We start from the raw sequence: 24,909 nt of genomic DNA on the forward strand, positions 1-24,909 counted from the left end.
GAATGAACATTTTCGTATTTTGTCTACAAAAGTTGGCAAACTATTTCACACATTGAATATTTTTGGATGGCCATCCAAAACTGCTTGGCTTTTGCAATGTGCGGTAACCCCCATTCAAATGTGCGTGAGGATCGGACGATAATTACGACCTGCCGACAATTTTGCAGTTTTATGGTCCATTTCAACCGCTAAATATATGGCGATCATGTCCGAAAAGAGTAGGCTTTTATTCTGACCCTCATCTTATCCCCATGCATAGTTTCGTAAGGATCGGGCCATAAATGAGATCTGTATATGATATCCTGATATCCTAACTACTTAGTTTTGTTAGCTGTAGAAATATTACCAAATGTTTAATTCAAAATGAAAATATGCCAAAAATATGACAAAATTGAAAAATATGAGAAAATTTTACAAAATCAATATTTTCATCTTTAGAGAGATATTTTTATGCCTTTTTTAACGTTTTTTCTTTCCTGCCAAGAGGCCATTCTGAATTAATGAGAACTGTCGAAATCAGTTCAGCCGTTCTCGACATATAAGAGATCTTTCAAGCAAATCTCCTTTGATAGACATATATATCGCACATATTTTGCTATATATCCGATTTGTTGGATAATAACATCAATGTAAAGGTTAGAAGTAACCTTGTCATGGCTTTGTGATTTCGCCGGGATTTAAAATATTCACGGTTTAATGAAAAATTTTGATTTTTTTCAACACAAAAGAAATGGTCTATTTTACCCGCTAAATATTATCCGATGACCACCCAAATTGGTAAGCTTCTTCCCCGCCCTAAACTCTAGCTTCATGCGAAATTTCGCGTCGATTGGTCTTTAATTGCGACCTGTATAGCTACTGCAAAATCCGACATTTTTTCAGTATTTGGTCCATTTCAACCCCTAAACATTTGGTGATCATCTCCAAAAGCAATAGGGTTCTATTCTGGTCCAAGCCCCACCTACATTCTAAATTTCGTGAAGATCGGCCCATAATTGCGACCTGTAGAGTGATTACAAATTAACATGGATAGACAGACGGACGGACGGACGGACATACATAGCTAGATCGACTCAGCTCGGCGAGCTAGGAAGATCCATATATACTTTCCTATGTGGGAAACCAATATTTCGAGGTGTTACATAATTTTTGGCCCAATCAAACTTATAATACCCCCAACACATCGTGTTGTAGGGTATAAAAATATCAAAATATTTCATGCCGTTCTCAACTGATTCAAATTTTTTCATATATAGATTAAAAAGTAGGTGCGGTCAGTTCCTCAGCGCCCAAATAAATACTTAGGGCTGGATGGAAAGTCAACAGTATTTCGTGTAATAATTTTCAAATCGATATCTTCATTATTTGGCAAATATACAAATTTTAAAAAATCGTGGACCATAGTTTTTTCTTTTTTACCTAACTCGGGGTATGACGAACGTTTGTACTAAAAACTATGCAAATCGGTCCAGCCGTTCTCACAACTTATTCCATTACCAACGAACAACAACTGATTTTTTATACAATGTGAGATGAAACAAGTTAAAAATATCAGTCGGTATTGCCGCCAGAGATATACCCTCAGCCTATTTATCTAAATATATTTTGACTAGTGTAAAGGTTATGCCAAGTCTAAATGGAATCGGATGTTAATTTGGCGATTTATGAGCTTCATGGGTACTCAAAATTTCAATATTTTGTGGGGTACTTGATGGAGTGGACCGATATTGTCCATTTTGATGGAGTGGACCGATATTGTCCATTTTCACACCTGTTCTAGCACTGACGCAAATATTAGGATTCGCAAAGTCGGAGCAAATTCGGATTAGCCTTTCTCTTTCTGTGCAAAAAATTTGTTTTTTTTTTTGAAAATTTCGACCTTTTGTGGGGGAGGTACCAGAAGGAGTGGGCCGATATTGTTCATCTTAACACCAGACCTTGGGTTAATATAAATATTGGGATGTGTGAAATTTGAAGACAGTCGGATTCTTACATCACATTTTATGAGAATTGTAATTATTCAAAATATTGACCATTTGTGGGGGAGGTACTTGATGGAGTGGACCGATATTGCCCATTTTCACACCTGACCTAGCTCTGACGCAAATATTAGGATTTGCAAAGTTGGAGCAAATTCGGATTATCCTTTCTCTTCCTGTACAAAAAATATATTTTTGAAAATGTCGACCTTTTGTGGGGGAGGTACCAGAAGGAGTGGACCGATATTGCCCATCTACGAACTCGATCTAAGTTTGACAAAAATATTACGTTGTAGCCAATTTGGACCAAATCGGATACTCCCTTCGAGAGTTATCGTGCGCACCAGCCAGACAGACAGACAGACGGACGGACGGACGGACATCGCTAGATCGACTCCAAATGTTCTGAAACGGATTTGGTCCAAAGAGACCTAGGGTCTAAAACCGTTATTTCGACTAGGCACGTTTTGGCCGTATCAAATGATATGTATCCTCTGTAGCCATATGGCTGAGGGTATAAAAACTGCAAACAACTTTAGACTGCTGTCATTTCTAAGTCACTCGTCGAACAGCTCTTAAAATTATTCCAGTGACAGCTCATTTTATTGTTTAAAAGTGAACAAAAGCATTTTGGTGAACATTTTTCCAGAAAAAAGTTATTCGTGACGGAATTCAAGCCTGATAGTGTGATTTTATTATATTTGGCTGGAAACCCACAAGTGGCTATGGTTAGAGCACTCCAGAATTTAAATGTGTATAAATCTTTTGTGTTTCATACCATCGCTCGTTACCGTGAAATTGGTAGCGTAGCCCGACGTCAAGAAAGTGCATGGAAGAAAACAGCAACATCAGCAGAAATGGTTCGAAAAGTAAACAAGTAAAAAAGCTGTAAGTTCGGCCGGGCCGAACTTTTAATACCCTCCACCATTTTGGTACAAATTTGGCAATTTCCAAAAAAATAAATAAATAAAATCCGTGAAAAATTCTGTTAAAATCTTAAAAATACCGAATGATTATACGCCGACATGGACCTGCATAGGCAACTTTTGTCATAAGTTATTACAACATTTAAATGCGAAACTTGAAGAAAAATCTGTTTATGATGTAGCTAAAATCATCAAAATACCGAATGTAGGGGGTACAGTTATATGGGGGCTATACGAAGACGTGGACGTGCACAGATAATTTTCTGGCATGGGCTGAACTATCCCTTATGAACTTCACATGCGAAATTTGAAACAATCCCGATAAATAATGTTGCTAAAATCATCAAAATACCGAATATCGGAGGGTACGGTATATGGGGGCTATACTAAGACGTGGACCTACATGACCCATTTTCTGCTTTATGCTTCAGTATCTATTACGAACTGTAAATACCAAATTTGGAACGATTCATTTAAATAATGTCGCTAAAATCATTAAAATACGAATATCGGGGAGTACCGTTATATGGGGGCTATATGAAGACGTAGACCTACATGGCTCATTTTTTGGAACGATTCATTTAAATAATGTCGCTAAAATCATTAAAATACGAATATCGGGGAGTACCGTTATATGGGGGCTATATGAAGACGTAGACCTACATGGCTCATTTTTTGACTTAGGATGTAGTATCCATTACGAACTTCAAATACCTAATTTTAAACAATTGCGGTGAATAATGTCGCTAAAATAATCAAAATGCCGAATTATCGGCTGTATGATAACTTTGACCTACATAACCCATTTACGAACCTAACCTGCCTACTGGCAAAATATACATGTGTGCAAAATTTTAGCCGTCTATCTCAATTTGTTCGAATGATAGAGTGATTACAACAGACGGACAGACAGACGGACGGACAGACAGACAGACAGACAGACGGAAATGGCTAAATCGTCGTGGAATTTTACGCTGATCAAGAATATATATACTTTGTTGGGTATTTCGAGGAGTAACAAACGTGAGTATTTCGAGGAGTAACAAACGGAATGACAAAATTAATATACCCTCCATAGTATAGTGGAGGGTATAAAAAGCGACTTAATCGCAGTGGCCGTAAAATGGCTCGTCATTTGGACACATCGCAATATTAAATTCGGCAAATATTGAAAACTAAGCTCAGGGTAAAGCCATCGAAATTCCAAAAAGCGCAAGAACTTAAAACGCAACAGAAAGAAATCAGACTCAGAAGAGCTAGAGAGTTGCTTCACTTGGCCGAAAGTGGTGAACTGCGAATTTACTTATCTCCGATGAGAAAATATTCGTTGTCCAGCAGTTTGGAAACAAACAAAATAATCGATTGGCCAGCAGAGCCAATGGTCGCTCTCCGCACGTATTAATCGGCCGTGGTATCAGAATAACTGCCGAATATTATTGCGAAAAAAGCCTTGAGCACGCAAAAATTTTGGCTGCTGACCTTGGACCTTCCAATAGGACTCAGCACTATCGCACTCAGCACGCGCCATCCTAGAATGGTTACAAAATGAGGTTAATCGCTTCATTTGCAGCGCACAATGGCCACCAAGATCTGCGGATACCAATCCGTTGGACTATTGTGTCGGGGGTATGGTGGAAAGCAAGGTTGGCACTACAAAATAACAAAATGTTGATCACCTCAAGAAAGCACTTCGCCGGAAATGGGAAAAAATAGCAACATTTGGACAGCGAGTGATGGTTTCATTGGCCGTTTGAACAAATCTAAACTTATCCTAAAATTTGATGCTATTTCCGAAATTTTTTTCTGCTTTCATTCAAAAAAAAAAAAAAAAAAAATAATAAAATAAAAATATGTAAAAATTATGGCGTTGGACTTTGTTGCAGTTTTTTATCTCACCCTGTAGATATGAAATGTGATATATGAGTCCAATTACACACCGCACTTTATCGTGTTAACTCATGGTCTGGTGTGAGGATGGCCACTCTTTCTGGTTGCTCTCCCACTATATTAAATGACAACAAGAAAGCAAAGGCTATAGTCGTCCGACCATATGATACCCTACAGCACTACAATACGTTCGAAGTCCCCTTATATCCAAATCCATTTTGGAAGATTTCGTTTTTGAAATAATGTCAACCAAATTTTTACCAAATGTTGGAGGTTATTCTAAGTTCGGCCCGACCGAACTAACAGCTTTTTTACTTGTTTCTGTTAACAACGTTATTGTCTCGAAAAGAAATTTCATTTCGATTGCAGCATTTTTATAAATTTCATTTTGCAAAGTACTATTGTTACACCATCCCATTGGGATTTTCAATATCGCTTACAAAACAGCCCATTAAAAGTAATTATTTTCAAAACCAAACTCATTAAGTGTTTCACCCAACTGTCAAGACACAAGGGTGTACATTTATTTTGTGTTTTTTCTTTGCTCAAATACTTTGTAAAGTTTGCTGTGTGATAAACCAATTTTCATTGAAAACGGAAAACTAATGAATCGGCTGCATGTTATTAAAGCGAAAGAGCAATCGAATAGAAGTTAAAACAAGTAAAAAAAGCAGCCCTCCAGCATTTGGAAGGAACTTGAAAATTTTCAAACAATCTCCGGAAACTATCACTTAAGTGAAAACTGTTATATGGAGGCTATGCGAAGACCTGGACCTACATAGACAATTTTCTGTCACAGACTGTAGTTCCTATTACGAACTCTAAATACGTAATTTGAAACAATTCCAGTAAATAATGTCGCTAAAATCATTAAAACACCGTATATCGGGGGTACCGTAATATGGGGGCTATACGGAGACGTGAACCTGCACACACAATTTTCTGTCATAGGCTGTAGTATCCATTACGAACTTCAAATGCCAAATTTGAAACAATTCTGGTGAATAATGCTGTTAAAATCATCAAAATACCGATGTCGGGACGTACTGTTATATAGGGAATGCACGAAAGTGAGAACCTATATAAGATTTTTTTGTCACAGGCGTTAGTACCCTTTACGCACTTTAAATACGAAAATTGTTACAATTTCTATGAATAATGTCACACAAATCATAAAAAACCGAATATTAGGAGGTACTGTTATATGGGGACTATACGAAGAACCTGTATACAAAAATTTTTGTCATAGGCTGTAGCAGCCATTACGAACTTCAAATACGAAATTTGAAATAATTCCAGTAAATAATATCGCTGAAATCATCAAAATACGAAATATCGGGAGGTACCGTTATAAGGGGGCTATACGAAGACGTAGACCAGTATACAAACATTTTTGCTACGAACTTCAAGTATGAAAATCGAATTAATTCCGGTTAATACTCTCGCTAAAATTATGAAAATATCGAACATTGGGAGGTACCTTTATATGGGGGCTATACGAAAACGTGGACCGACATGGCCATTTATAAACTTAACCTGCCTACTCGTAAACTATGCATATATGCAAAATTTTAGCCTTCTATCTAAATTCGTTCGAAATATAGCGTGATTACAATAGACAAACATACGGACAGAAAGACGGACAGACATCGCTAGATCGTCTCATAATTTTACGCTGATCCAGAATATATATAATTTGTAGGATCTATTTTTGTCATAGGCTGTAGCAGTCATTACGAACTTCAAATACGAAATTTGAAATAATTCCAGTATATAAAGTCGCTAAAATCAAGAGTATACCGAGTATCAGGAGGTACTGTTATATAGGGGCTATACCAACACTAGGCTCTGCATAAAGAATTTTTTTCCATAGGATATTATACCCATTAGGATCTTCTAATAAGAAACTTGAAACGATTCCGATGAATAATGTTGCTGAAGTCATTAAAAATACCGAATATCGGGAGCTACCGTTATATGGGGCTACACGACAATGTGGATCTGCACAGATAATTTTCTGTCATAGGCTGTAGTATCCATTACGAAATACAAATACTAAATTTGAAACAATTGCGGTAAATATTGCCGCTAAAATTATGAAAGTCAAAATATCGGGAGGTACCGTAACATGGGGGCTATACGAAGACGTGGACCTACATGGCCCATTTACGAACTTAACCTGCCTACTGGAAAAATAAACATATATGCATAATTATAGCCTTCTATCTCAGTTCGTTCAAAAGATAGCGTGAATACAACCGACAGACAGACAGACAGAGAGACGGACATCACAAGATCGTCTTAGAATTTTACGCTATTCCAGAAAATATATACTCTGTACGGTCTATTATAAATACTACGAAAAGTTACAAACGGAATGACCATAGAATGGTGGAGGGTATAATAATGCTATTAGTAATAACAGTTTAAAATGGCATTTCCGTTTGGAATCTAATTTAATAATACCTTACAACACTATGTGTTGGGGGTATTATAAGTTTGATTGGGTCAACAATTATGTAACACCTCGAAATATTGGTATCCCACATAGGAGAGTATATATGGGTCTTCCTATCTCGCCGAGCTGAGTCGATCTAGCTATGTTGTCCGTGCGTCCGTCTGTCCATGTTAATTTGTAATCACTCTACAGGTCGCAATTATGGTCCGATCCTCACGAAACTGAAAATGGACGCGGGGTTATGGTCAGAATAGAATCCTAATGCTTAGTGATCGCATAATATTTAGGGGTTGAAATGGACCAAAAACTGAAAAATTTCCTGATTTTGTAGCTGCTCTACAGGTCGCAATTATGGACCAATCGAGACAGAAGTTAGCATGGAGCTAGAGCTTAGAAGTGGCTATAAGTCTTCCAATTTTGATGGTCATTGGGTAATATTTAGTGGGTGAAATAGACCATAATATTTGTGTTAAATAAAAGTCAAATATTCCATTAAATCGCGAATATTTTTTATCCCGGCGAAATCACAAATAGACGAACGAGTCAATTCTGACGATAGTAAATATATCGGATATATATAGCGAAATATATACAATGTGTATATACTAAGGAAGGGAATGTTAGGTAGAATGGCTGGACCGATTTTGACAACTTTTGTCAATTCAAAATGCCCTCTTATCATAAAAGTATAAAATCTAAAAAAATGGCATAAAAAGATGTTAATCATGATTTTAATATAGGTTTTGTAGTATTTTGTGACATTTTTTTTATTTTTCATATTTTTTATCGCATGCGATTTTTTCAATTTGACTTATAATATTGAAGTGTACATCTTGTAATATTTTTTCATTTTCGTGAGAATCGGATAGTAATTGCAATCTGTATATAACCCCAACCTGTGTTGTAAGGTTGGGGTTATATACAGATTGCGGATCGGATAGTAGATTCTCAGGAAATTTTTCAGAAGGCTCAGAAGGGATAGGCCTATTGGTTTTAAAGATGTCCGCAATATATGATTTTGCAGTTGTTATAAAGGTGACAAATAGAAACCAAAGGACAAGAAATTTCGAAAGAAGTTAGAGTTTAGGACAGTGAATAGAATGGACGACTACTTTTGTGTGAAAAAATACCAGCATTACTTACAGGCGATATCCAAAATACACAAAAGCTGAATTTTCTGGCTTTTTTATGCTGATTTCGTTGACGAATATAGCCAAATATCGTGACAAGCAAATCATATAGATGAGTCTTAATTTAGAGATACAAAGAGGCCTTTTGCTTTTGGAGATGATCGCAAAATATTTGGGGGTTCAATTGAACCAAAAACAGAAAAAAATTTCCTGATCGCACAGTTGAAGCCAATCGACAGGCCTGAGAGTTTATGACAGGGAAGGATTCAAGCATTTTGGATGGAAAATGGACCACAACAACTAACAGCATGACAGAGTGTTTATATATTGGGCAAATGTCCCTGGTCAGGTCAGTGCTCCGTGGTATAACTTTAAAAGCGAAATCTTCCAAAATCGATTTGGATATAAAGGGGCTTTTAACATATCGTAGTGTTGTAGGGTATCACATGGTCGGCCCGCACAACTATAGCCTTTGCTTACTTGTATTTAAAATATTTGAGAGTCCCTCAGCTAAAATTTGGACTTTGAAAGTTTTGCTCGACTAAAATTTTAATGTGTCTAAAATATAGTAACCAAGGGAAAATAAAACAGTTCATCTTGCGTAGAGCTATACAGATCCTGGCCTGGCCTTGTCTGAGGGTCATACCTACATAACATATTTTGTTCTAAATTTAATGAATTAAAAAGCTGGATTAGATAATAATATTGGGCACGGGACCCAAAGGTCACAAAAAACGAAAGATATAGTTAATGTGTGGCCGAAATTGTACAACAGAAAGTGATGTAATGGATTCAGCTACTTGTCCGCAAACGCTGCTGCCTATTTATAAGTTCTCTAGTATTACTTACCCTATTTTTCATACAACGTACAGATGCGGGTAATTCAATAAAATCATTTTTTATGAAAATTCAAAATTTGTAATTTCATGTTTTCCCCATAGTTGGCAATAGCCCCTTACCAGCTGAAGAATGCATTGGAAAGCATAAGATGCCTTTGAATGAAACAACTGTACGCATTGAAGAACGACACTTTGAAGAGTTCTCTTACAAAAATTTTCATGTACAACCGAAGCGGGCAAAATTTATTAATTACGACAATGTGCTCACAATCGAAGTAGATTATAGTGGAAATTCCCAACCGCCGACAATATACGGAGGACCATTGAAAGAATTGGGCAATTATAGCCTTATTCATATCAAATGGTATTGGCTTGAAAAAACTGATCCGGTAAATGATTTTGATGGCATTTCATATCCAGCGGAATTTCATTTGGTTTTCCTTAATACAAAGTTAAATAACATTCGTCGATCGCATAATAAACCGAATGGCATTGTTATACTTGCATTTCCGTTTAAGGTAAGATGTAAAGGATTTAACCCATCGGTGTTATTTGTGTTATAATATTACCTTTTATATATATACAGGGTGCGATAAAAAAAAAAAACCAGTAAAGAAAGTCTTATAGTCAGGCGGGGACTACTTTATGATACCCTACACCACTTTGCTAATTTAGTAGAGCTCCGCATAAAAATTAAAGTTTTTATGGGAGAATTCATTCATACACGCTATGATTATAATTACAATTTAAAGTTCAAAGGACTGAACATGCCGAAGCATTTGTATCTTTTAAATTCGGACTTGTGTTGCACATTTGGTGCACAACTAATTTGAAATCGGACAAAGATATATATGGGAGCTATATCCAATTCGGAACAGATCTCCATAAAATTTTGCAAAGATATTTCTGAGCTGTATTTGAAATATTTCCCTGAATTTCGTTGTTACGGAGTGCATATGACGGCTGTGGGTAACAAATATAACAAATCGGATGAACAGTATATATGGGAGCTATAGCTATATCTAAACTGATCTTCACCAAAATTAACATACTAGCTTCTAGACTAAATTCGGTCCTAAGTGCCAAATTCCATTTCCCATTTGGACAAATATTAGACGTTTGCTGCACAATAAAAGGTAAATCGATCGAAGTTATATATGGGAGCTATATCCAAATCTGAACCGATCTCGATAAAATTTGGTACATATATTTCTGGGCTGTATTTGATATATTTCCTCAAATATTGTTGTTACAGAGTGCATATTACGGCTGCGAAGGACAAAAATAACAAATCGGATGAACAATATATATGTGATCTATAGCTATATCTGAACCGATTTCGATCAAATTTGGGATACTTATTTTCAGGTCCAATCTGATCTTACGTGCAAAATTCCATACTATTCGGGCTGATATTACACGTTTGGTGCACAATAAAAGGCAAATCGGACGAAGCTATATATGGGAGCTATACCTAAATTTTGACTTATCTCCAATGAATTATCTCCAATTTCAATAGTGTTCGTCCTTGGGCAAAACAAATGATTTGTGCAAAATTTCATCTGGATAGAACAATAATTGCGAACTGTACTTTGGTTACAAAAATACATGGACAGACGGAAGGACGGACATGCATAAATCGAATCAGAATGTGATTCTATGCAGATCATCAAAAGGAACTATGGGTCTATTTCGTTTCCTTTTGCCTGTTACAAACAAATGCACAAAGACATAATACCCTGACCACCTTGTGGTGTAGGGTATAAAAACTGGACTGGACCAACAGTTAAAAATGTTTCTGATTTTGCAGCCATTATGAAGGTCCCAAATAAAAACCAAAAGACACGAAATCTGGCTTTAAGTTAGAGTTTAGGGCAGCTGGTAGAATGGACTACTACTTTTGTGTGAAAAATACCAACATTTCCATTCTACCGAAATGCTGAAAATAACTTTTAGGCGATATCGATAATAAACACAAAAACGCGAACTTCTTCATTTTTATACCGATTTCGTTATCGAATATAGCCAAATATCGTAGAAAAGCTAATCATATAGATTTGGAGATAATCGCAAAATATTTCGGGGTTCAAATGAACCAATTCCTGAACACACAATTGATGCCAATCGTCACGCCTGAGAAGAGAGTTAAAGACAGAGAAGAATTCTAGCATTTTGGATGACCATTGGATTATATTTAGCTGTAAAATGGAACACAACAGCTAATAGCATGACGGAGTGCGTAAATATTGGGCAAATGTCCCTGGTCAAAATGCTAAGGGTATTATTTGGGCAGTGCTCCGTGACATAATTTCAAAAGCGAAATCTTCAAAAATGGATTTGGACATAAAGAGGCCTGTAACATATTGTAGTGTTGTATGGTATCTAATGGTCGGCCCCGCACATCTATAGCCTTTGCTTACTTATTTTAAAATTACTTTTCTTATTTCTTCTCCTTTTCAGGTGGTGGCACAAACCAAATCGGAATTTTTTAATGTTGTCACCCAACATGTACCACTGATACGGAAAGAAGATAACACCGTCAGTTTTCCTTTAAAGGCTATGCCATTATTAGAAGATATTGTGAAAACAAATCTAACGCTCTTCTATATGTACCATGGAACGGCTTTGGGCAAGGCTTGTATGAGCGATATTGTATTTTTTGATTTTTTCGCTTCACCCCTTGAAGTTGGTGTTGATTTGGTGGGTACTGAGGTGATATGAAAGTCCAAATTTTCATTTAGAGTTTTCTAAATAATGTCGTTGTGCGGCAGCTTTTTATACCCTCCACCTTGGAAAGGAGGGTATATTAACTTTGTCATTCCGTTTGTAAAATGCTTAAATATTCGTTGAGACCCCATAAAGTATATATATTCATAATCAGCATAAAATTCTAAGTCGACCTAACGATTTCCGTCTGTCTGTCCGTCTGTCTGTTGAAATCACGATAGAGCCCACATTATTTGACGGTGAGCGCCAAAATTTAGCAGAGCAATTTGTATTGTGTCTAGGATGATTGGTATTGAAAATGAGATATATGGGTCCACGTTCTGATATGGTCCCCATACAACGGTATCTCCCAATATTCGGTATTTTGATGATTTATGCCACATTTTTTACGGATTTGTCTTAAAATTGGTATTTGTAGGTCATAATGGGTTCCAGCTCCGGTTGCAAAACATTGCATGTATAGGTCCACGCTTTGGTATAGCCCCCATATAGCGGTACCTCCCGATATTCGGTATTTTGATGATTTTTGCCACATTTTTTTACGGATTTCTCTAAAAAATGGTATTTGTTGGTCATAATGGGTTCCAGCTCCGGTGGCGAAACATTGCATGCATGGGTCCATGATTTGATATAGCCCCCATATAACGGTACCTCCCGATATTCGGTATTTTGATGATTTTTGCCACATTTTTTTACGGATTTCTCTAAAAAATGGTATTTGTTGGTCATAATGGGTTCCAGCTCCGGTGGCGAAACATTGCATGCATGGGTCCATGATTTGATATAGCCCCCATATAACGGTACCTCCCGATATTCGGTATTTTGATGGTTTTTGCCACATTTTTTCACTGATTCGGTCCTAGTTCGTGTGGCGACACATTGTAATTATAGGTCCACGTTTTGGTATAGCACCCATATAACGGTACCTCCCGATATTCGGCATTTTAATGGTTTTTGACACATTTCTTCTAATGTTTCTTTTACCCTAAGGTGGAGGGTATTAAAAGTTTGGCCCGGCCGAACCTAATGTTTTTTTACTTGCTAATGAGTGATATAGTTTTCAAAGCCATTTATTGTTTAAATGGTTCACGGTTGAAGAACGGTTGAAATTTGACTCAGACATTTATATTAGCCCAAGTATTTTTGATATTAAAAAGGGGACATATCGGTCCACGTTTCAGTATCACCCCTTAAAGTGTTACTTCCTGATTTTTGGTATTTTGAATCTTTTGGCCACAAATTTAAACCAAATCATGTGTAACTTGACATTTAGAGTTCTGTAATCTTGATTGTTCTAGTCTTTGGTGTAGGCCCCATATTACTAGACCTCCAATTAATTCGGTATTTGGAACATCAACTAAAAATGTTCCTGATTTTGCTGACGTTATAAAGATCAGAAATAGAAACCAAACTACACGAAATCTCGCTTGAATTTAGAGTTTATGACAACAGGTAGAATGGACCACTATTTTTGTGCGAAAAAATACCAGCATTGCTTACAGGCGATATCCGAAATACACAAAAACCGAACTTCTGGCGTTTTATACCCTCCACCATACTATGGAGGGTATATTAATTTTGTCATTCCGTTTGTAACTCCTCGAAATACTTATGTCAGCCCAACAAAGTATATATATTCTTGATCAGCGTTAAATTCTAAGACGATTTAGTGAATTCCCGCTGTCTGTCTGTGTGTCTGTCTGCTGTCTGTCTGTTCTTCTGTCTGTTGTAATCACGCTATCTTTCGAACAAATTGAGATAGAAGGCTAAATTTTTGCAGACATGTATATTTTGCCAGTAGGCAGGTTAAGTTCGTAAATGGGCCAAGTAGGTCCAAGTTATCATATAGCCCCCATATAACGGTACCTCCTGATATTCGGTATTTTGAGGATTTTAGCGACATTATTTACCGGAATTTTTTCAAATTTGGCATTTGAAGTTCGTAATGGATACTACATCCTAAGTCAGAAAATGACCCATGTAGGTCTACGTTTTCATATAGCCCCATATAACGGTACCCCCCGATATTCGGTATTTTGATGATTTTAGCGACATTATTTAACGGAATCATTCCAAATTTGGTATTTGAAGTTCGTGATAGATACTGCAGCATAAAACAGAAAATGAGCCGTGTAGGTCCACGTTTTCATATAGCCCCCATATAACGGTACCCCCCGATATTCGGTATTTTGATGATTTTAGCGACATTATTTACCGGGATTGTTTCAAATTTCGCATGTGAAGTTCGTAATGGGTACTTCAGCCCATGCCAGAAAATTGTCTGTGCAGGTTCACGTCTTCGTATAGCCCCCATATAACGGTACCCCCTACATTCGGTATTTTGATGATTTAAGCTACATAAAAACAAAATTTTCTTCAAGTTTCGCGTTTAAATATTGTGATAACTTATGACAAAAGTCGCCTATGCAGGTCCCCGTCGTCGTATAGGCATTCGGTATTTTTAATATTTTAACAGAATTTTTAATGGATTTCATTTTTTTGGAAATTGTCAAATTTGTACCAAATGGTGGAGGGCATTACACTTACAGCTTTTTTACATGTTTATGTTGTTTTCGTTGACGTATATAGCCAAATATCGTAGACAAGCATATCATATAGATGAGTCTAAATTTGGAGATACAGAAGGGTCTCTTGCTCTTGAAGATGATCGCAAAATATGAAAAACAGAAAAAAATTCCTGTTCACACAATTGAAGCCAATCGGCACGCCTGAGAAGAGAGCTGAGGACTGGGAAGAATTCTAGCATTTTGGATGACTATTGGATTATATTTAACTGTAAATTGGACCACAGCAATTAACAGGACCACGGAGTACGTAAATATTGGGCAAATGTCCCTGGTCAAAATGCTAAGGGTAATATCTGGGCAGTGCTCCGTGACATAATTTCAAAAGCGAAATACTCCAAATTAGATTTGGTCATAAGGGGGTTTCTAAAATACGAGGTCGGCACTGAACCACTTAACCACTGACCACTTTAAAGAAAAATTGAAAAATTGCCAAAAAAAATTCCGTGGAAAACTCCGTTCAAAGGGAAATGGGGGCTATACGAAGACTTATTTCTGCATTGGCTGTAGTACCCATTGCGAAATTTAAACCAATTCGCGTGAATAATCACCAAATCATCAAAATACCAAATAAAGAGAGGTGCCGCTGTATAAAGGCCATACGATATTGTGGACCTATAAAGCAATTCTCTTCCAGGGAGAGAATAACTCAGAAGGAACTCCTGGTGTGGATTTTCAGACAATTCCATTAATAATGTGGCTAAAAACACCAAAATAGCGAATGTCGGGAGGTACGCTTTATAATGGACTATACGATATTGTGAACTTCTTCCAGCAGCAACTTCCTGTGTTAATTTTCAGACAATTCCATTGAAATATGTGGCTAAAATCAACAGAATACCTAATATCGGAGAATACCGTTGTATGGGGCCTATACGATAACGTGGACCCATATAGACAATTTTCTTCCAGGGGAAAGAGAAGGAAATTGTGTGTGGAATTTCAGACAATTTCATTGAAAAATGTAGCTAGAATCATTAAAATACCGATTATCGGGAAATATAGTAGGTTTTCAGACAATTCCATTGAAAAAATTGGCTACAATCATCAAAATAACGAATTTTGGGGGGTTATCGTTGTATGGGGGCTACACGATATCGTGGACTGATATAAATCGTCTTAGGATTTTACGCTGATCATTAGTATAGTACAGTTAGGTCTAAAATTAGTATTTCGCTGAGTTACAAATGGAATGACGAACTTAATATACCATCCATACAATATATGGTGGGTGATATAAAAAATTACGCCAACACAACAACAGGTGCCCTAAAATGATTCATTTATTTTTTTTTATTTGAAAAATTTACAATCCTTTCAAGCTATGTTAAGTGTTTGTTTTAAATTAATATTTTCGTTTTTTATCATAGGTTCAACAAATGACATATCTGGAGACATATTTCGGCGAATCTCTGATGGAAAAAGTTGATACGTATGAAACCCCCAAGGGTATTGTTATCAAGTCAAATCCCTTTGCAGCTGCAGCAGATTTAATTAAAATGAATGCTATATCTACGATTATGTGTCTTATAATAGTTATTTTATAAAAATATAATACATTCAGTTTGATCTTGTCTTATGAGAATTTAAGCAAAAGAGATTTGTTTCAATCGAGTGTAGACTCGACAAAACCACACAGCCGCAAAGAAGATTGAAAACATCAAAAACGGAGATTAAAAGAAACAAGTAAAAAACATTTAATACCCTCCACCTCAGCGTAATGGAAACACTAGAACCAATTATGACCCACAAATACCAATTTTTAGACATATTCGTGGGAAAATGTGCCAAAAATCCCATATAGGGCTATACAAAAGCGTGGACCTATACATACAATATTTCGCCAACGGAGCTGGAACCTATTATGACCAACAAATACCATTTTTTAGAGAAATCCGTAAAAAAAATGTGGCAAAAATCATCAAAATACCGAATATCGGGAGGTACCGTTATATGGGGGCTATACCAAAACGTGGACCTATAATTACAATGTTTCGCCACACGAACTAGGACCCATTATGACCCACAAATACCAATTTTTAGACAAATCCGTGAAGAAATGTGGCAAAATAACTAAAATACCGAATATCGGGAGGTACCTTTATATGGGGGCTATACAAAATCATGGAGCCATACATGCAATGTTTCGCCACCAGAGATAGAAACCATTATGACCTACAAATACCAATTTTCAGACAAATCCGTGAAAAATTGTGGCATAAATCATCATAAATACCGAATATCGGGAGTTACCGTTATATGGGGACTACACCAGAAAGTGGACCGATATATCTCATTTTCAATACCAACCATCCTAGACACAATGCAAATTGCTCTGCAAAATTTTGGCACTCTACGTCAAATAATGACAGACAGACATCGTTAAATCGACTTAGAATTTTATGCTGATTATGAATATATATACTTTATGGGGTCTAAGACGAATATTTAAGGATGTTACAAACGGAATGACAAAGTTAATATACCCTCCTTTCCAAGGTGGAGGAATTTCGCCTACAAATGCATGAGTCATCTATTATATACATATACCAATTGAATCCGGTGCGCTTCGCTACCCCTTGTATGAATTCAAAAATTTATATACGAAAATATGTTGGTTGACAAAAAAAAAAAAAAAAAAAATAAAACAAGTTCAAAAATTAAAAAAAAAAAATATTGTAATACTTTCATGCGTAAATAAACAAATAGCTTGGCTTGGCTTGGCAAACGCGTGAATATGACAGGAACAGCTGGCCATGAGAAAATCAGGAACATGTCAAATTTAGTCCGCATACACGAAGGGTTTGTCCTTCGGATTTATTAATTTCATAGCAAATGCCAAGCGTGCAGGAAACTGCAATCTTTTGAAGTTGAGAGGCATTTCTGTTGCTATTACAGAATTTGAGGTAGCAACATACCTCTCCGTAAAATTATATCTTCGATTGTATTGTTTTGTAGTTTTTTTACCCTTAGCCTAATACCATCGCAAAAGCGTTGTGGATCAATGTTTCTCAATAAAGTCATATCCCAATCTGAACCGACTGCAATATAAATTTGACAAAATTTATATTTAGACCAAAATCCGTCACACCTTACATATTTCATTGAAATCGGTGCTTCAAATATGTGAAATCGGCCGAGAATATATATACGGGAACTTTATCCAAATCTTAAGCGATTTCCAATTAATTTGTCAAATATATTATTGTAACCAAATTCCGCCACTGTATTTCGGACCATTCTGTATTTCATGGGAATCGGTCATATGTATATGTTTTCATTTGTATATAATTTGATGCATCCAACGCGATATGTATGTCCGATTCCAATGAAATTCGGCCAGCGAGACGAAATCTCTATCCAAAAAAACCTCAACTGATTTCAATATAAATCTGCAAAGTTTTTTGGATACAGATTTCAGACATTCCAAGATATATATGGAAGCAATATCTAAATCTGAACCGATTTCAATATAATTTGAATAATTTATTTTCTGGTCAAATCCCGTCACTCATTCTAATTCACATTGGAATCGTACGCACATATGATGTTTGGCGCGTCAAATAAAGAAAATCGTTCGAAAATGTATATGGGAGCTATATTTAAATCAGAACCGTTTTCAATATGATTAAGCAAACAAATTTGTTAGACAAATTCTGTCAGACATTCCAAATTTCATTGGAATTGAACATTCATATCGTATTTGGTGCATCAAATAAATGAAATCGGTAGAAAACATATATGGGAGCTATATCTAAATCTGAACTGATTTCAATATAGTTTGGCAAATTAATTTTTTTTTTCAAAATTCGTTAGTTATTCTAAATTTGGAGACTGTATCTGTAATCGATTAATAGATATGTGTATGTAAAATCTAATTTTTTGGGAGGTACCTCCCATGCCAAGTGGATCGATCTCCAGTTCCAAGTGGAAGTTCAAAAAATTTTATAGCCTATATTACTTTTAGGCGATATTGTAGTTTACTTGTAAAATTTCAGGAAAATCTGTTCAGCGGTTTTTGAGCCCATAAATTACAAACAAACAAATATACAAACATTTTCCCCTTTTATAGATATAGAAGATTTGTTTTATATTTATGTTTAGTCTTACTATTACTTTGGGTTCATTACAACTGAACGTTTAATTCACTTTCGTGACTTTCTACCTAAATTTAAAGTGCATCTATTTTATTACTGAAACATAGACGGCCAACAGAGACAGAGTATACTAAAGGTCGAAAGAGACAAATTTAGCATAAGAAGGTTAAAAAACTAAAACTAAAAAAGGAATTATGTTTTCTTATCTTTGCACTAATTTTTACGTATTGTTCACGTTATAACTTGTTTTGCTTTAAATTCATTTTTACAACAAATCGGAAAATAAATTGTCCGTTTTCCTGTTTCGATTCCCAAGACATTCCGACTTGCGGTCACTGCACCATTACTATTGGTGCTTTTTGCTTTGTGATTTTTTCTCATGTGCCTTTTGGGCAACTTGGAATAAATTCTCAAATGTCGCTTGCCCCGTCTGCTTTACCATTCCCAGGAAAATGCCCACCTTGGATTCACTCAGCAATTCATAGGGTGAACCAAATTCCACAGCTCGGCCAGCATCCATGACCAACACCTTATCAGAATCCATGACGGTATGCAGACGATGGGCTATCGTGAGTACGGTGCAATTTTGGAATTTATGACGTATGGTGGTTTGAATGAGGGCATCCGTCTGGGGATCTACATTGGCGGTGGCTTCATCCATGACAAGAATCCGATTTTCACGTAAAATGGCACGGGCCAGGCAGACCAACTGGCGCTGGCCCACACTGAAATTGGTGCCACCCTCCGAGATTTTGGCATGTAGGCCATTGGGCATGTCGGCCACAACTTGTTTGAGTTTGACCTAACATAACAAAAAATGAATAAATTTATTACAATTCGATTTAAAAGAAATAAAAAAATACCTCTTCCAAGGCCTCCCACAGTTTGGCATCGGAATACTCATCGAATGGATCCAAATTGTAGCGCATGGTACCCGAAAACAACACCGGTTCCTGAGGTATAATTGAAATTTTCGATCTCAAATCATGCAGACCCATATCCTGGGTATCCCTCTTATCAATGACAATTGAACCATCATTGTAAGACAAACGGAAAAGGGCATTAATCAAAGACGACTTGCCAGCACCTGTCCGGCCCACAATTCCCACTTTATCGCATGGTTGTATATTGAAATTCAATGATTTCAAAACATATTCCGATTTGGGATCGGGGGCATAACGCAAGCTCAAATTGTCGAAGGTAATTTTACCCTCCTCGGGCCATGATTTGGGTGGTTTCTTATTGGGCTCGGATTCAAGTTCTCCCTCTGGTTCAATGCTCTCATATTCCACAACACGTTCCACAGATGTCATGGTGTTTTCCATCTCGGCCGACTGACGCATACCCCATTGTACCATGCCGGTTAAACCCATTGCTTGCGTAATGGCCAAGCCAACATCACCTCCATTCTCTGGAGAGAAGAGCAGAAAACTCAGAGTAATGATGGCGAGATAGAGGACACAACAACAATCTAGCCAATAGCCAAAGGCACGACTTGTCGTCAAGAACATGTAGTAGCCGGAACTGTGGGTGTCTTGATAGTTGTCGAATTCTTGTATTAGTATATCCTGGGCTTCAAAGGCTCGTATGGTGGCAAGGCCATTCAATGATGCCCCCAAGTGGGTGTAAATCGGGGAACGAGCTGGAAATTTAAAGGAAATAATTATAGGCAACTATATAGCTTTTTGCTTTATATGTAAAATCTCTTTCTACTTGTAAGAAATCTTAATATAACCCTTTATATCGGCAACAGAACTTATTACTGAATTATGAATAAAACATCAATTTCAAAATATTTTTAAAATATTCGTCTGTACGTCTGTTGTAATCACGCTACAGTCTAAACGAATTAAGATAGGAAGCTAAAATTTTGCACAGATCTCTCTTTTGTCTGCAGGCAAGTTCAAGTTCGAAGATGGGCTATATCGGCCCACGATATCGTATAGCCCCCATATAACTGTACCCCTCATATTCGGTATTTTTATGATTTTAGCCATATTTTTCAATGGAATTGTCTTAAATTCCACACAAGGGATTATTTGTGAGCTGTTTACCCCCTGACAGAGAGTTATCTATATAGTTTAACGATATCGTATAGCCCCCATATAACGGTATCCCTCGATATTCGGTATTTTGATGATTTTAGCCATATTTTTCAATGGAATTATCTGAAAATCCACATAAGGAGTTTATAGGTCCACAATATCGTATATCCTCCCACATATCGGCACCTTCCGATATTAGGTATTTTAAAGATTTTAACAGAATTTTCAATGGATTTTATTTTTTTGAAAATTTTCTAATTCGTTCCAAATGGAAGGCATTCAAAGTTTGGCCCGGCCGAACTTACTGCTTTTTCACTTGTTTTTTTGTTGTTGCATAATGGTCAGGCATAATCCCAATATTTTTGTTTTTTTAAAAACAACGTTTGTTTAAAAGTGGAGAACGATGGTAATGATTTCCAGTGGGTAAGGCAGGGAATACCTAGTTTTCGGAAATTGCGACCAATCCTCATCAGTTTCCTTTTTTTTTGACTTGGATATTCTATCCTGGTGTTACTTTAAAAATAACTCCTATGACAAAAAACTTTTTAACTTATTTACCCTGGGTAAAAAAAGTTTCTTGTCAAGCGAACTGATGCGGATTGTTGGTTATATCCTTGAAAAATATTTTTTATAAATTCACGGTTATATCCTTGAAAAATATTTTTTATAAATTCACGGTTATATCCTTGAAAAATATTTTTTATAAGTCCACGGTTATATCCTTGAAAAATATTTTTTATAAGTCCACGGTTATATCCTTGAAAAATTGTTTTTATAAATCCACGGTTATATCCTTGAAAAATATTTTTTATAAATCCACGGTTATATCCTTGAAAAATATATTTAATAAATTCACGGTTATATCCTTGAAAAATATTTTTTATAAATCCACGGTTATATCCTTGAAATATATTTTTTTAATAAATCCACGGTTATATCCGTGAAAATTTTTTTTTATAAATCCACGGTTATATCCTTGAAAAATATGTTTTTTATAAATCCACGGTTATATCCTTGAAAAATATTTTTTATAAATCCACTGTTATATCCTTGAAATATATTTTTTTATAAATTCACGGTTATATTCTTGAAAAATATTTTAAATAAATCCACGGTTATATCCTTGAAAAATATTTTTTGTAAATCCACGGTTATATCCTTGAAAAATATTTTTTTATAAATACACGGTTATATCCTTGAAAAATATTTTTAATAAATCCACGTTTAGGTCGCTGTTAGTCCTTGAAAAATATTTTTTATAAATCCAAGTTTAGATTGCATATAGTCCTTGAAAGGATATTTTGAAAAGACCACGTTTGGATATCTGATTGTCCTTGAAAAAATATTTTTTATAAATCTATTTAATTTCGCTGCTAGTCCTTAAACCGACGCATAAAATTAAGGTAGCCCTACGAAAATATTTTATAATATTACAAGTAGTCCTTGAAAACAAGTTTACTGAAAAATTCTGTATGTAGTATTGGTAGTCCTTGAAAAATATTTTGTTAAAAATTCCCGTTTTTGTTTTGATCAGTGATATTCTTCAAATAAATATTTTTTTTCTAATTCCATGTTGATAGTTCTTTATGAAGAACATTTTGATTTCTCATACTCACTTATGGCCTCCAGACGTTTGACATCACGCGATGTCTTCAAGTAGAACGAACGCAAAAAGTAGAAAATGACGAACATTATAACTGTGGCCAAAATATTCCAAGGATTGACAATAGCCAGGATTATCACAATACCCAACAAGCCCAAAAATATTTGTATAACATCCATCATGACTTGTGGCAATATTTCATCCACCTGACCCATATCCTTGGAGAAACGATTCAAAATGCGACCCGATGGATTTGTATTGAAGAAATACATGCTGGTGCGCGTTACACTAACAAACATATCGTTGTGGAGTCGTGTCGATGATTTCGAGGCCAAATTGAAGAACATGAAACTACGCAGCATGGCCACAATGACGATGGCCACATTAATAGCGGAAAAAATGTAAATATCCACAGGATCAGTTTGAATTTTTGCGCGAGCATCGACTTCGTGCAACTTGTTTTCATTTTTGTTGACCCTAGGAAAAAAGAAGGAAATTTGGACAATTATAAAACATTCAAATTATTTTCTAAACTTACCAATAAGACAAGAAATAATCACCACCCGAACCAATTGCCTGGGTGCCAACACACAGTATTACCATTATTGCCAAGGTTATATAGCTACCACCACTACTAAAATATTTCGCATACAATTTCCAACCGATTTCTCCATGTTCTCTGGATTCTTCCACTTGCTTGGGCGCCACTTCCTGTACTGACTCCACCGTCGAGGCAAAAGAGGTAACACTTGTATGTCGTTGTCTACTATTTTGACGTTTCATTTTTTGAGCATCTCGATCATCATCAATTTTACCATCGGAGTTCTCTTTCGCTTCGTTTTGCTCCTTCTCATCATCACCATTGCTCAGCAATAGTTGAGCATAATCAAAACCACTTTGACGCATCGATTCATAAGTGCCCACAGCTCTTAACTGTCCCTTATCCAAGATGACTATGACATCAGCTTGTTCCAAAAACTGCAGCTGATGGGTAACGAGAACAACGGTGCGATCACGTAAATACTGACGCATACATTGATCGAAAAGATGGCGCCCAACGTGTGTATCCACTGCAGAGAGTGGATCGTCTAACAGGTAAATATCCGCCTGACGATAAACAGCTCGTGCCAAATTTATACGAGCCTTCTGACCACCCGACAATGAGGCACCACGTTCCCCCACAATGGTCTTGTCTCCATAGGGCAGTAGCTCAAAATCTCTTTCCAGGGCACATTTCTTCACTGTCAAGTTGTAACGTTTCTTGTCCATCGGTTGACCGAAAAGTATGTTTTGACGTACTGTCCCAGTGAAGAGCCAAGGTTCTTGTGAGGCATAGGAAACAGTTCCATTAACTGTGATGGAACCCGATGAGGGTTGTAACTCTCCGAGTATGGATTGTATTAATCTGAATTAAAGGTGGAAACAGTTGTAATTTTGGTCATTTTGAATACGGACTAAATAGGGTAGAATTCTCGAAATCTATAATGCGAATTTTGAAATTTGTGTGCGGTATTTGATCGATAAGAGCTAGAACTATGCATACTACTCACTCTTTTTGTATGAAGTCCAGTTATAGCTCAGCCAGAGATATAGCTCAGTCATAATTATAACGAATTTAAATAAAGCGAAATTAATACATGAAAGGTACGAAAATTCTATGCTAACTAAGCAGCATAAATGGATAATAGCTAAAATTTTAAATGGTGAAGATAGTTCCGAAAGGAACATGAACTTTGATTTTTCGCTTGGAGTCACTCCTTGTCTAGATTTTTGAACGAAACGGCTTTTGGGAGAAACGGCTCCTGATTTTTGGCATTTGAATGTTTTGGCACCAATTTTAACCAAATCTGTGGTATTCTAAACCTTCCAAATATATTCAATATAGTCCAATTTTAGAGATTTTGGTATCGACAAATTTGGCCATTAACCAAGTTTCCATTTGTTATAGTTTTTACTTGTTTTCCCTACAGATTTAGTCCTACATGTCTTCCTTTTTCTTTATTTCAAAATTCTGAACCGAGAATTTTTCCCCCAATTTCAGATCCAATTCTTTACTTACGTCGATTTTCCTGAACCCACTGGACCAACAACAGCTATCAATTGTTTTGGCTTAAATTCCAGCGTTATATTCTCCAAATTATTTTCAGTTGATGCTGAATTCCATTTGGCGGTAAAATTGTCTATCACAATGCCAGGTTCCTTGACAGCGTTTGCATTGACTTCAATCTTTTTTCCATTTTCACTGACAATAGCTGGCGTTAAGTTACTTTCCGTTCCCTTAACCTCATCCAGCAGCATAAATTTCTGTATTCTTCGGAATGACACTAAGTTTTCGGCAATTTGTGTAATGGCCATGGGGAAATAAACGGTCATTGTGATTCTTAGCAAATCATAAAAAGCCGTAACCATAAATGCCTGCTGTGCGGTTAGGAAATATCCCAGTAAAACATACGAAACCAAACTGCTGAAGACGGAAATTCTCGATATGAACATGATGAAGGAACCCATGATGCCTCGAATATAGTTGACATATCGTATCGCCTTCATTTCTTTACGGCGAACATAGTCGACCATTTTTCCGAATGGAATTTCCCAGGCATACATTTTTATCACTTGAATGCCGGAAATGATTT

The 24,909-nt window shown here is 36.3% G+C and overlaps 1 protein-coding gene across 1 annotated transcript in view; it reads right to left on the reverse strand.

Moving 5' to 3' along the window:
- Window positions 1-18,743: 18,743 nt before the first annotated feature.
- The window catches only part of LOC101888216 (probable multidrug resistance-associated protein lethal(2)03659), a 14,824-nt gene continuing 8,658 nt past the window's right edge, over window positions 18,744-24,909 (reverse strand). Inside the window, 5 exon segments of the mRNA XM_059119948.1 lie at window positions 18,744-19,430; window positions 19,492-20,270; window positions 22,290-22,753; window positions 22,815-23,681; window positions 24,336-24,909. The exon segment at window positions 24,336-24,909 is cut by the window's right edge and continues 22 nt beyond it. Coding sequence (XP_058975931.1) covers window positions 18,975-19,430; window positions 19,492-20,270; window positions 22,290-22,753; window positions 22,815-23,681; window positions 24,336-24,909 — 3,140 coding nt within the window. The 3' untranslated portion in view covers window positions 18,744-18,974.

This window comes from Musca domestica, unplaced genomic scaffold (genome assembly GCF_030504385.1).
Source record: "Musca domestica strain aabys unplaced genomic scaffold, Musca_domestica.polishedcontigs.V.1.1 16, whole genome shotgun sequence".
NCBI lineage: Eukaryota > Metazoa > Arthropoda > Insecta > Diptera > Muscidae > Musca > Musca domestica.